Consider the following 14,812-nt stretch of genomic DNA (forward strand, 5'->3'; position numbering starts at 1 on the left):
AGTTCCACAATAAGATCTCTGGAAACCATACTCCACAGCTTTTCAGGTACTGGAAGGGATTCCAGCAGAATCCCAAGCTCTGGCTCTATCAGATTTGTTTCCGAGGCATATAGAGCAAGATCTGACATAGTCTTTACAGTCCCTCATTCAGGGCTAGTTGACACGGACTTAGAAAATAGAAATAGAAAATGGATGTACATTTCCATCCATTTTAGTCATGTGCGACATCTGTTGACATACATTCTGATATCTATTGACATACATTTTTAGCATGCGTGAAATGCGTTTCCACAGGATATCCTGTGCATTGCATTTTCATCCACCTACATCCATTTTTATCCGTTGCGCTAAAATGCATTTTGGTGTAATGCAGGTCAAAGCAGAGTTATGGTGTGAATAGGAAACTTTGGAAATTATTGTTTTTCAGATGTCCTTCTGTTGATATGTGTTTTACAGCTGCGCTAAAATGCAGATCAACACACTGGTGTGAATTGGCCCTATATCTGGACATCAGAAGTAACGGGAGGCCAAGACCGAGGTCTTGTGGATATCAAAGTGACCCGCCAAGGGATGATCTCTGAAGGCAGAAAAAAATGCAAATATGAAATCTTCCCATAGCTGAACAGAAGTGAAGAATGGACTGTATACGGGTGCCAGATCACTTCCAAAAAAAAATGTACAAATGATTTTACTAATATGTGTTTAGAATTTTTGTGCCTTTAAAGTCCATTTGCAACCTTTCCCCCATTTCATTCCCTTCAATGTTTTCTCACAGCCGGAGTTATGGCTCAGTACAGTTCTTGGTAGCAGTTCTATCAGTGAATTAAAGCATCTCGATGTAGTAAGGCTAATAATGCAAGCTCACAAAAAATAGCCATAACTCTCAACTGTCCTTTATTTGGAGCGTGTCCCTAAGTTTTCCCACATTCTGATTGATTATGTAGACCTCATGCAATCCTCCCTCCACCAACCCACTCATACAACTTGACATCATTTTCATTTTCGCCACCTAATAGGTTTGTTTTTGTGGGAACATCATTGGGTGCTTCCACGATTCTCACCTAGCCAAGAATGACATTTGCCTCCCCAAAGCCTCAGGGGATACCCACGTCATGGATCTCAGTAGGTATTCAGTTACCCTACTGCTCATGCAGAATGTGCATCATCAGGGAGCCAGCTGGCTTTTCCTGGTTCTTGCAGTCAACCCCCTAATGAGGCACAGAGGTGCATGCTTATCATCAGCAGGAACCCAGAAGAAACAGCACCACACTGATGATGTAGCTAAAGAAGAACAGTGGTGTGGGACATGGCTTGCGGCAGACAATATGTTGATTGCTTCAGTACATTGTTGAATCCACTGGATCTGTAAGTATATATTCTTAGGTTAATACACTAAAATAATTAAGGTTGGGGTGGAGGGGTGAACACTGTAGTGAAGTCCTCTACCAAAATTGTTTTACTACTATAAACCTGCCACACTAATAATTGTATTACTATATTGTTATTTTTAAAAGCAGGTATAAGTATTGATTAAAAATTTTTTTAAAAAGTTGTGTTTAGCCAATCATATTTTTGCTTATTAATTCTTCATGAACCATGTATCTGGGGGCATGACGCGGCTGAGTCCTTTGACTACACACTTTTTGCTAAAGGCCTTGTTTACCCACTTTAGCTCCAGCGATGTATATGTACGTTGCTGGAGTTTGAATTTGGCTGTTATACCGGGATGATGCTTGCAGCTGCAGGCATCATCCTGGTACCGTTTCTTAGAGCCGCTCATTTGCTATTACAAGCAGCGGGAGGGGACATTCTTCCCCCTCCTCCTGCTGCCTTCTGTGGCTTTAATATGACCTCCCTTCCCACCAGGAGTCCCGATCGACCAGCCGGCGCTTCTGCCAGCTGATCACAGAACCCAACAAGGACTGGATCAGCTTTGTTGGGCTCTATAATATAGTAACTCAGAAATGAAGACCTGACATCACTTTTGGTTAACTCAGAAATACACAACACCATTTTTAAAAAAAGAAATGCATTTAATCACACCGATATTGGTCTGATTAAATGCTTTTAAGAGCAGAGAAGGGATTTGGGGTGTTATTGGCAACAGATCCCTCCATAAAGTGTAGCTGTCACTGCCTATTGCTGTCACAAGGGATGTTTACATTCCTTGTGACAGTAATAAAAGTGATTAAAAAAAAAATTGTTAAAGCGACAGTGTAAAAAAATTAAAAATGAAAGTGACTCCGATTTCCAGCGCACAAAGACGAACGCACACGTTGGTTCCGCATGCATGCAAACAGTGATCATCCCACACATGTGAGGTATAAACATGAACGGTAAACATAACATAAAATGAAATAAAACATGAAACATAACAAGATCATGGGCAGTAATTCTAGCACCAGACCTCTGTAAATCTAAAGTGGTAACTTGTAAAGGCTTTAAAAGTGATGCCTATGGATTGTAAAATTTATATTGTTTGTTGCTGGTGCACAGTTTTAAAGTGTGACATGTTTAGTATTGATTTACTCTGCATAACATCATTTTTTATATTTTACAAAAAATTGGGTTATGTATTGTGTTTTTTTGCATTAACTGCTTTAGCTCTGCCTCAGAACAGAAATACTGCTACAGTGCGGCAGCTGTGCGCAAAAGCACGGATATATACATGATTTTGCATTTCTGGAAAGGGGCGCATGCAGGGCATGTGCGTGCCCTACCCGCACTACCATTCGTGGCTGCTAATCACTGGGTCCCAGCACAGCCATGCAAAGCAGTGTGCTCACAGTGAGCCACAGACACACAGAACATGATAAAAAAACGGCACACAGCATACAATTAACCCTTTGATCGTCCCACATGTTAACCTCTTAATGCCCAGTGCCATTAGTACAGTGTTAATGCTTTTTATTAGCACTCATCACTGTATTGGTGCCACTGGGGATGTCAGAGACACCAAGTCAGTTCCGCCCAGTTTCAGAATACCCCTCTCAGTCCCACTGTAAGTTACTGATTGCTGCCACTACTAGTAAAAAAAAAAAAAAAAAAAAGCCCAGTATATATAGCACCATTTGTAAACGCTATAAAACTTTCACGTAAACCAATTAATTTACATGTATTGGGATTTTTTTTTTTTTAGCAAAGACATGTAGCAGAATACATTTTAGCTTAAATTTATGAAGAAGTTTAATATTTCTAATTTTTTTACTGGACATGTTTAATAGCAAAAAGTCAAAAATATTGTTTTTTTTCTCAAAATTGCCGGTCTTTTTTTGTTTTTGGTGAAAAAAAAAAAAAAAAAAAAAAAAAAAATCGCACAGGCAATGAAATGCCACCAAAAGAAAGCTCAATTTGTGGGGAAAAAAGGATGTAAATTTAATTTGGTGCAGCATTGCATGACCACGCAATTGTCAGTTAAACACAAAAAAATGGCCTGGTCAGGAAGGGGGGTAAATCCTCTGGAGGGCAAGTGGTTGAAATTGAAAAAAGTATATTTTTTCCCAAAAAATTGAGTTTGAAAAACTGCTGCGCAAATGCTGTGTGACATGAAAGATCGCAAAACTCCCCATTTTATTCTCTAGGGCCTCTGCATTAAAAAGTTTATAATGATTAGGAATTCTAAGACATTTTCTAGCAAAAAATACTAAATTGTTACATGTTAACCATAGTGTACCATAGAGTACACCTTTGCAAGGGCCGTGTTTGCCATCATGGGTATGCACAAGTGCTCCATGCATCCCCATTCAGCCAGTGCTATTCATTTCTATTGCAGCGACTGCATGGACACTGCAGCTGCTTCTAATTTGAGAGCGTTCCAGTGCAGGTGTACAGCCCAGAACGCAGAACGTATGCATCCACGGTTGGCGTTTCTAGGGAGTTTGAACCATACACAAACTGGCCTCAGCACAGCCTGTTGCATTTAACCGCCTCTAAACGCAGCAAACTATCTGGTGCAAGGGTGTCAAACTGGCGGCCCTCCAGCTCTCCCATCATGCCTCTGTCTTTGGGAGTCATGCTTGTAACTGTCAATCTTGCAATGCCTCATGGGACTTGTAGTTTGACAACAGCTGGAGGGCCGCCAGTTTGACACCCGTTGTCTGGTGAATGTAGCCTAGTACAAAGAAGTCAATATGAGCTGCATTAGTCACAAGGACCTGTGACAAGGATAGAGACTTGGAACAATACACATTTTATTTATTGCTAGACCATGCACCCGGTGCAGCAAGTCACACGCAGTTCTGTGGATTAAACTGTCTGCAGTACTCACAACAGTCACAACTGTCAGTTGTACAATCGTGGACCCATCTGTGTAGCTCAATGTGCCATTGCCCCCAAGTCATAAAAGCAAAAAAATTACCTGGTTAGCTGCACGGTGAATACAGGAACAACTGCTTGTCTGTTACATTCAGCTACTGAAGTTTAACCTGATTGAGATCTATCATTCGTTGAAATGCTAAAAATTAACTTGCCCTAAGGCACCCAGCAATCTTCTCCTTCCAGTATTGTCAGTTTCTCCAGTTTAAAACTAAAGACTGCTACAGAAGTGTATCTTGTGGAAACCAGTAATAATTACATTTTCAGCATATACAAAGGTTTTTGTAGTAGTAGTAGCATGGGGAGAGTGCTGGAGCTAATCCTAGATACTGGATGGAGTTTGCTAATATGAAAGGGGGAAATTACTAAAACTGGAGCAGCTGTGCATGGTTTCCAATCAGCTTCTTCAGTTAAACTTTGGCACTAAAAGCTTGAAGCTGATTGGTTTCTATGCAGAGATACACTAGATTTTGCACTCCTCATACACTATACCATTTTCTGTCTAATTTCCTTTAGATTTACCTTCAACTATGTATTGCAAAAGCCTGCCTAATTGGATCAAATTGAAAGTGTTGTTAGGTTTGACCTCCTATTATATGGTTTTTTGGTAAATCTAAACCAAAAATCTCAAGAAAATTGTATAATGTATGGCCAGCCTTTGTCCTCATACACACTTGTTTTTACAGCTATTGTTTTTAGCTTTTGAAGTTTTTTTTCCTACAGCCAGTAAACCCCCCAGCATGTTATCCTATGTGTCCATGCACACATAGACTGTAATCAGTGTTTTTGGCAAGGATGTTTTTTGCCTAGAAATAAACCCCAGGACTAGTGGGTTTCTAGAAGAGTTTTTTTAGCTGTAAAAACTCTCTAGCGCTGAAAAACGTGGTAATACAACGCAAACTGGTGTTTTTGGACTTTTTTTGACCAGAAAAAAATTATTTTTTAGGTTAAAAAATGGTAAAAAATGCAAACACGGGAAAAGGCTGCTAAAAGTGGCTAAACGCTAATGCAAAAACGCTAAAAAAAGCTGACTTTACACAGCTAACGTTACCAGCGTTATCAAAATGCCAAGTGTGCATGAGGACTTAGGCTTCATGTACACTGCAGCGGATGAACTCACATTTAGGAGCTTTTCTGCGTTTTTTTTCAGCAGCCCCTGAACTCTCCCTAATGTGTCCATGTACACTATGTCGTTTACAGGCAGTTGAGTTTAGTAATTTTTTTGAATGTACCAATTGCATTCAGGAGTAGATTTTATCAGCATTTCAAACGCTTATAAATGCGGCTAATTATAAGCGTTTGCGTTTAGAAGCGTTTAACTGTTCCATATCCAAATGTTGTCCAGAGCCCTTTTTCATCATTAGAAATGCATGCAACGTATTTTCCATGTATTCAAATGGACCTAGTACACCAGCGCAGTCAGTTCCAGGTTTTGCGTGAAGGAAAAAATGGTGGAACGTGCTGCATTATGTTCATGATGGGATCCATAGTGAATATAACCAGAAAAGATAGGTAATCTCAACAGGTTATCTTAAAAAAGCTCATAAATGCAGTATGCAAACGCGGCTAAACAGATGTTTTTTAACCTACGTTTTTCCAGCAGTCAGTTTCCATCATTCAGAAGTGTTTACCCATCTACATGGAACCTTATAGTAAATAACCCCAAAGTGACTTGGACTATACCAAAGCCTATGATTTCGTACAATCCAAGTGATGTTTTGTCCAATGTCAAGTAAGTGGATGATTTATGTTTAATTAAAGCTCACCTGATTTTTTTCTTGTGTGTGACCACTTTGGTGGAAAATGAACTATGGGCAAAGCCTGCACTGCGATAAAGTCACGTGGAGTTTTTACCACTGCGCTCTTCACTTTGCTGCACGGATCCCACAGCATACATATACAGTACAGTAGCTGTGTTGTAAGCAGGGGTGGACTGACAACTCATGGGGCTCCCGGGCAATAGGGTATCATGGGGCCCCCATGTCCTCACACACACCCAAAAAAGCCTATGAAAAAGCCAATGAAACGTACCAGGGGCATCTCATTAGGCCCCCTACTGACCCTGGGCCCTCGGGCAGTGCCTGAGTGTTCAAATGGTCAGTCCACCCCTGGTTGTAAGTATATTGTATCTATATTTATTTTTATATAATCTTGCAGTTTCATCATTATTTAAATTTTAAGAATTGCAATTTTTATATATAGAATTCCTAACATATAGTTAAGTATTTTATTTAATAACACACAAAGTTAAGCAGATGTTTTTTTTTAACAAGGAGATAATTGAAGCCCTCCTCAGAATGAATATGGCCAGATAAAAACAGATTTATCCTACGCAGTCCGATATGCAGTTTCAATAGAGTTTGTTGTGTCTGGTTTTAGTGGACCTGAGAGGTGCAGCTGACTCATGAGTCTTTGATCTTCGTGATGGCCTCTCCTGTCTGGACATGTGCTACTGGAAGTTAGTCCACCAGGGACCAAAGGATATGTGTAGCATGTATATGTCTTTCTAAATTTAGAGTAAAGACAACAAAGAATACTAATGGCACCCGCCCTCGGGTCCGCATTCCTCTGTGCGGGTGATGCGGCTGCACGGATTTTCGTGCAGATCCGCAGCAGAACCACCTGCACATATGTGAACCTAACCTAAGAGAAGCTGTAAGTGCATATGCTCCTATCATTTAGGCCTGGTTCACACCTATATGTTTTTAATGCTTTTTGCGTTTTGCAGAAACGCACTACAGTCCATTTAACATGGTTTCCTATGAGGCACATTCACATCTATACATTTTCAGCCACTGTGTTTTTGGAAAGAGTCCGGGACTTTTTTCCCACAGCAGATTGCAATACGCATAGGTGTGAACCAGGTCTGAAGCCGGCCATACACAGGTCGAATTCCGAAAGAATTTTGTTTCGAAAATATTTTCTAAGAATTTTCGTTCAAATTTCGCACCATTAGTGGGTTACAGAAATGGCTGATTTTCCTGTGACCATCGAATTTGAGTGATCTAGCGTGTTGGAAATATTTTGAAAGATGATCGAATTTCTAATCAATGATGGGAGAATTGTGCGAGAAATGTAATTGAAAAAGAAATGAGCATGAGCTGTGACCTGGAAAGAAAAGAAACTTCTTGGCCACGAAAATTCTTTTCTGTAGCAACAGGAGGTGAAATTGAAGGCTTGGTTGGTCGGATTTTGAAATCAACGATGGCACCATTGGATTACAAAATGCACAAAATTTCCGATTTTCTAAAGAAAATTAATTCAGAATTCGACCCATGTATGACCTGCCCTGCATAGATGCTACAGCACACTTTGTTTTAATAGAAGGCCATAGTTTTACTTTGGCAATTTCAAAGAAAAAATAAGCCAAGCTCTACTTCCAAACCGAATGATGAGAAGCACCAGTGCTCTGACTAGGGCCTGCTATCCACTATAAGTCCTCAAAAGCAGAAAACCTGGCAACTCAGTAGAAACCTCCCATATACAAATCCAGTAACAAAGGGCTCACACGTTTTAGAAACTAAGCTTTACTCATGGCAATATGTGCTATAAGTAAGGCCTAGCTGCTGAAACGTGTAACCCCTTTGTTACTGGATTTTGATATGTGAGCCAATAAAGTTTTGTATAGAATACTGTACCAGCTTTTCTGCTTTTGAGGACTTAAAGGATAAGTTCACCTTTTTGACCAAAATATTATTATTATTTCAGTTACTTCTATAGCGCTGTCAATTTCCGCAGCGCTTTACATATATAATGTACATTAACATCAGTCCCTAACCCTCAAGGGGTGTAAAATCTAATGTCCCTAACTCACATTCAAACACACATACTAGGGCCAATTTAGACAGGATACAATTAACCTACCATTATGTCTTTGGAGTGTGGGAGGAAACTGGAGTCCCTAGAGGAAACCCACTCAGGCACAGGGAGAACATGCAAACTCCAGGCAGGTGGTTGGGATTTGAACCAACAACCCTAGTATTGCCAGACAGAAGTGTTACCCATTTATCCACTGCACATTTTTTTGCAGGTAAAAAAATGTGCATTTATTATTTTTGTCTACAGGAGCCTGAAAAGCATTGCACCAGGGATCAGTAGATCGCTGATGCCAAGCAAGTCTCCTGCACACCTGTCAAAATATCTGCTTGCCATACGGGATGTACGAGTAAGCAGATATGCTGACGGGAAGCTTCAATGAACTACCATGGCGCTCCACAGTGCTGTGGTAGTTCATTGAAAACTACAAGCTGACAGCCCCTAAGACTGCTGGGGCTTGTAGGCACGCATCAGAACTCTGTGAATACGTGACGTGGACGTGTGAGTGGAGCCCCGCACAGGCGCGCTGTTTTCAGATCTGACAGTACAGGGAAACTTCTCCCCATACTATCTGTCAGAGGGAGGCGGGGTGGCGGGCATGGCTGCGGCTATGAGAACATGTTACATGTTCCACCTTAAAATGGATGGAACATGTAACATGTTCCAAAGGTGAACTTCTCCTTAAGCCCTCATGCACACTTGACTTTTGGTAACATTAGCTGTGTAAAGTCATGTTAAAAACGCACATTTTTAAAATTGTTTTTGCATTAGCGTTTAGCTGCGTTTTTCCGCGTTTGCGGTTTTTTAAAAAAAAAAACTTCCAAAAATGCCGATTTGTGGCGTTTTGCCACGTTTTTTAGCGGTAGAGCGTTTTTACAGCTAAAAAACGAATCTAGAAACCCACTAGTCCTGTTTTTTTTTTCCAGCCAAAAAAAAATTCCTAGCCAAAAAACGTTGATTATAGTCTGTGTGTGCATGGACACATAGGATAACATGCTGAGGGGTATACTAGCTGTAGAAAAAACGTCAAAAGCCAAAAAACGTTGATTATAGTCTGTGTGTGCATGGACACATAGGATAACATGCTGAGGGGTATACTAGCTGTAGAAAAAAACGTCAAAAGCCAAAAACAGCTACTATAAAAACGTCCAGTGTGCATGAGGACATAATGTTTTTCTTTAGGGGTTAAATTTTGATTGCTGTGGGAACATAAATAAAGGTTTGGGTTTAGGTTTAGGTGTTAGATCTAGTCAAACTAGTGCTGACAGAATCACGAATAAAATACACTAATACACAGATCGATAAATTATCAATTTCTTTTCTGATCTGTTCCAATAGTAATAATCATTCTATAGTTGACAACCCATTAGCTTCATATGCTTCAATGGAGACGCTGCAGAAAAGTGTGCAGTGCGTTTTTGCTGAGTTTTGCGGTTTAATCTGCCTAGCAACAAGAAATTAAAAAAAAAAAATTAAAAACAAAATGCGGCAAAAATGCATGTGCAAAATCGCAAATCATACTGCAGAAACAGCTCAAACGCAAACTGTATAGGTGTAAACCTATCCTAAATCGAGTCTAAATCAGTCGGAAGGGAATTGTATGGCTATTCAATTGTTTGAAGAGTCGATTGTTTTGATCAAATCACATGTCAATTGAGTAATAACATCAAAGCATGTATGGCTAACCATTAGAGGCCACTTACCTCCTTTTATGGTTTTTCTTCCTCACTGGATGGAATGGCAAAATGTTGATCTGTCACTTCGCTCTCACTTGCAAGTGATATTCTAATTTCTGAATATGAATAACTAGTCCTTTATCTGTAGTAGTTCCTGCCAGGTGACTACTTTTTATGATGATTTTAGCACTTTGGTTCCTTACAAAAGAAACTAGCCCTCTGCTGACTGCTTGTGAGTGACAATAAGAGAAAACCGCCGGCTAAGGCCAATCCCACCTATATCCTCCAGCTCTTTACTACCTCCTGACGTGTCCATTAACTGGTACAATGCATATCTAAAGTGGTCACATGGTTAGTTGGTGGTGACAAAGTGGTTTCAGCCTGTACACTCTTCCACTTGATTCAAAAAGCAATCATGGGGATCAATGTTTTAAAATACTGCAGTTTAGAATTGCTTATTTAAATTTATATTCATATACTGTAAGTCGTATTGATTCTTGAAGGTTTCATTGTGTCTAGAGTTCCATCTTAAAGTGAATGCGTAGTCTTTTCAATGTTTTTTTTAGATATACTGTATGTGTATATTAGCTCATTACATGCATTGCTTCTTGCTTTGCAGTGCTGCACAATGGTTGTGCTTTCCTGCTCAATGCAAGTCTATCAGCCAACTAACTGCACTCACTGTCTTTCTGATATATTATTAGTTGTTAGGGAAGGTAATGATTACAGATAGTGTCTCCTTCCTCACTAATCATCAATTCTGTGTATTGAATAAAAGTTATGGAAGAGAAATCATGTGAACATGCATCAATTCAAAAATTAGAGACCCTGTCTCCAACCTGATCAAAACATTTCAGGTAAAAAGCATACAAAAATCAATCATTCTAAATGCTTAAATAAATATAAGCGCAGCAGCCATTTTTTCGTTTTATTCTAAATGCTTACTTGCAGTGTTTTTTCCTTTTCCATAAATGATTTTCAATTTGCTTACAATGTACTTTCATATTTGCTGTATAATGTGACTGCTTCAGAAAGAGTTATTTCCTAACACAGCCTCCTCCCTCAGTGAACATCCTAGCCTTCTCCTCTTCTGGAAGTGTCCAATCACTCTCTGTGCTGGCCCAGCTCCTCCATCCCCCTTAACGTTTTGTGTATAGGTCAGGAGAGGAGTGAATGAGAATACTTTAGAGTGAAAGCAATGAGTCTTTAAATAGGTTAAATGCACCTATAATCTTAACATGGTAATGGAAAAAACATAGGCTGTAATTCAGTTTTGCCAGGTTATTTAAAGTGACACAAACCTGTTTAAAAAAAATCTGTTCAAGTTTGTACACTCACTGGCCACTTTATTAGGTACACCTGTTTAATTGCTTGGTGACACAAATTGCTAATCAGCCAATCACATGACAGCAACTCAATGGATTTAGTCATGTAGATGTGGTGAAGATGACTTGCTGAAGTTCAAACCGAGCATCAGAATGGGAAGGAAAGGGAATTCAAGTGACTTTGAACGTGGCATGGTTGTTGGTGCCAGACGGGCTGGTCTGAGTACTTAAAAAACTACAGATCTGGTGGGATTTTCACGCACAACCATCTCTAGGGTTTACAGAGAATGGTCCCAAAAAGGAGAAAATATCCAGTGAGTGGCAGTTGTGTGGACGGAAATGGCTTGTTGATGTCAGAGGAGAATGAGCAGACTTGGGTTGCTGCAACATTCAGATGGTAGGGTCAGAATTTGGCATAAACAACATGAAAGCATGGATCCAACCTGCCTTGTATCAATGGTCCAGGCTGGTGATTGACCCCTTGACTCCGACATCACACAAATATGCGGCCCCACGGAACTGGGCATTTTTCCATGTGGCCGCATATCTGCCTACCTGTCTTTGTGCTGGGAGTGCACTGTGCGGCGTGCTCCCAGCACAAAGACCGCAGTGTCACTGAGAGCACCGGGTACCATTCTAACGATTTGGACTCGGGACTCCCGATTCTGGGTCACGTGATCGCTGTGATAGCCTCTGATTGGCTATCACAGTGATCAGTCACTGTACAGCCCGGCCCCCTTGTTTTTTTCTCTTTATGAATGGAGGAGAGAGATACATTGTATCTCTAACTCCTGGCATAGGGAGAGAAAAAAAATGTTTGTAAATAAGAAAAAAAAAAAAGATAACTAAATAACTATTAAAGAATAAAGAAAAAGTTGTGCTTAGGCATTTAGATTTGTTTTACCCTTAGGCGTGAAGGGGTTAATGGTGTGGAAGATATTTTCTTGTACCTAATAAAGTGGCCGGTGAGTGTATTCTCAACCATCTGTTGCCTTCAGCCTCCTTTTAAATGTATTTTTTTGCCGGTGTGATCTGACTTCTTTTTAGAAGGTGACTACGTTTATTTTCCATGGTTCCTCGGTATATAGAAATATATCCACCCTCTCTTGCTCTCTGTCCAGATGAACTAGGGGCTATGGACTGTGGGATTTGTAGTATGCACAGAACAGTGCACTCCTCAATCAAAACAAGTGAAAGGGGAAAGGAGATGTTCGGGGGCTCACAGAGGACAATGGAAAAAACAGAGAAAGAAGCAAATTCATGAAAAATAGATTACATGGATATGAAAAAGTGGATGTGTTTTAATTGTTTTTGTATAATAAAGATATTGTTTAGTGTCACTTTAATATTTTCCATGAAAACTCTTTCTAGATGTTAGTATAAAGCATAGTTATATGTCTATATAAATATCTAATGAGCAGGGCCCTCTGTTTCCTCTTGTACCAAATTGTATTGTAACTGTAATGTCTACCTTCATTTTGTACAGCGCTGCGTAAACTGTTGGAGCTATATAAATCCTGTATAATAATAAGTTATATATATACAGTACAAAAAACTATGTAAAGCAATTCTATTTTCTGCCAGGTGAGGTCACTACAGGAGCAGTAAAATTACTACCTAATATCAGCTCATTAAGCTATCAGAGATTGGAACATACAATCTACATGTGATTGAATAAGAAAGATTGCAGATCCTTACCATAGAGGCAGAGCAATGCTGTAGAGAGAGTTGCATCATTTTCCCGTCCTGTCTGTCGTTCTTGAAAAGCAGTAGTCAGTATCCGATTTCTCCAGGACACCCAGTGAAGTACCTTCTCAAGCTATATGTAAAGCGTCAAACCACTCCTTTGAACAGAAAGAGTAAAAATAGATTGGTCCACATATAGATACAGAAGAATACATATGCAGAAAGCAGTAATATATATTTAGCCAAAAAAAAATCTGTACGTGACATTTCTATCTTATTAATTTTTCCTAATGAAAGAAAAGATCTTTTAGTGAATATGCACAGAATAGTGGCCATGCACATACAGATCTGTGATTACTCTAAGTATGGGCAAACGCAACCCAGCGATTCATCATGGATAAAAATATCAAACAATGGGGTTGATTTACTAAAACTAGAGAGTGCAAAATCTGGTGCAGCTGTACATGGTAGCCAATCAGCATCTAACTTTAGCTTGTTCAGTTAGGCTTGACAATAAAACCTGAAATCTGATTGGTTTCTATGCAGACTTGCGCCAGATTTTGCACTCTCCAGTTTTAGTAAATCCCCCCCAATGTAACACATTATGCTGTTCAGCACTCTGCAATCTGTTGAAAATATTGATCAAAAATACAATCTATGAGTCTTAAATCTAAAAATCTATTACAAATGATCATTTATTGCACGGGTGTCAAACTGGCAGCCCTCCAGCTGTTGCCAAATTACAAGTCCCATGAGGCATTGCAAGATTGACAGTTAAAAGCATGACTCCCAAAGGCAGAGGCATGATGGGACCTGTTTCGCAACAGCTGGAGGACCGCCAGTTTGACACCCATGATTTATTGGAACTGTATTACCATCAGTTCTCCCAATACACACAAATATATTTGAGTGATTGGAAGTAATTGTAAAATTCCACCATGGCCAATCAACTGGGTAGAGCCAATCAATGAAGAACCTGTTAAGAACTTACTAAATTGATCGAATAAAGGGTTCTTTGGTTTGAGATTTGTATCCAATCTGATCATGTTAAGTCATATTGAATGATCAATACAATGAGCCTATCAATATACAGTATGTGTGACCAAGAACCATTCACTCGGGTGTAGGAGCTGTGGCCACCATGTCCTTCCGTCTTTGTTTTATTGTCCTCCAGAGCCAGCTTCCTCTTACTGATTTTAGCAGCCACCTGATGACCAGATTTTGTGCATGTGCAAACCTAAGTCTTGGTCCATAATAGTCTCACCCAGTATCTCTCACGGCTCTGTCCAGCTATAATATTGGTCCACATTTTTCGGTTTCACTCCTGAATAGAAAATGTAAAAGCAGTCATGTATACAGGGGTGAGATAAGATCTTTTCATTCTTGTGGAAATACAGATGTGGATATGCCAGGAGGCTGTTGGTGGACAATTTACAGGTCATGTCTGCTAGGGCAGAAGTGATACCCATTCTAATTGTAGACAGTACATGTATGCATTATTGGAAGAAAACCCTCATAGATACCTGTGTCCTGTAGCTCAGGCAGCCTGTAGACCAGAGCCTTGAATAGCCTGAAAATCTTCTCATTTGCTCAAAGCTGACTGCATTATCATAAGTTTCTCTAGCAGAGCCTAGCACGTCATTCTATCATAACCTCCCCTGTCCTTTCCCAATTTCTTTTGCTAAGTTCTCAAGATCCCATCTACAGCCCCCTGTCCCTCTTAGCTCCCTGTAGGGTTGAGGAGATGCTTTTGTACAGATGTTGCTACACGGGTGGTGCAAAGGTTACATTTCAGTTATCTAAAGTAAATAGATTTTTGGAGCGGACAGCTTTTCAAATATAGTTTCATGTTCAGTGTGTACACAATGCTAAGTTAAGGAACTAATTGATGTTATCCAAAAAGAAGTAGGTGTTTTAAAGGGTTAGCAGATATTCTGCCATGCTTCACACTTTGCATTTCAAGACCAGAAACTTAAAAACCATGTACAAATGTAT

The 14,812-nt window shown here is 39.8% G+C and overlaps 1 protein-coding gene across 2 annotated transcripts in view; it reads right to left on the reverse strand.

Moving 5' to 3' along the window:
* The window catches only part of LOC149458486 (beta-Ala-His dipeptidase-like), a 76,967-nt gene extending 62,444 nt beyond the window's left edge, over positions 1 to 14,523 (reverse strand). Inside the window, exons 1-2 of one of the 2 annotated variants that reach the window (XM_089682375.1) lie at positions 14,341 to 14,523; positions 12,830 to 12,975 (exon numbers count right to left, since the gene is read on the reverse strand). In XM_089682375.1, the coding sequence (XP_089538501.1) occupies positions 12,830 to 12,868 (39 nt within the window). In that variant the 5' untranslated portion in view covers positions 12,869 to 12,975; positions 14,341 to 14,523. Of the gene's footprint in view, positions 1 to 4,357; positions 4,394 to 12,829; positions 12,976 to 14,340 lie in introns of those variants that run through there. The other variant, XM_089682376.1, reaches the window with a different exon arrangement.
* Positions 14,524 to 14,812: the final 289 nt, after the last annotated feature.

Source organism: Staurois parvus, unplaced genomic scaffold, assembly GCF_062004578.1.
Source record: "Staurois parvus isolate SC_StPar_1 unplaced genomic scaffold, SC_StPar_1.0 ptg000287l, whole genome shotgun sequence".
Taxonomy (NCBI): Eukaryota; Metazoa; Chordata; class Amphibia; order Anura; family Ranidae; genus Staurois; species Staurois parvus.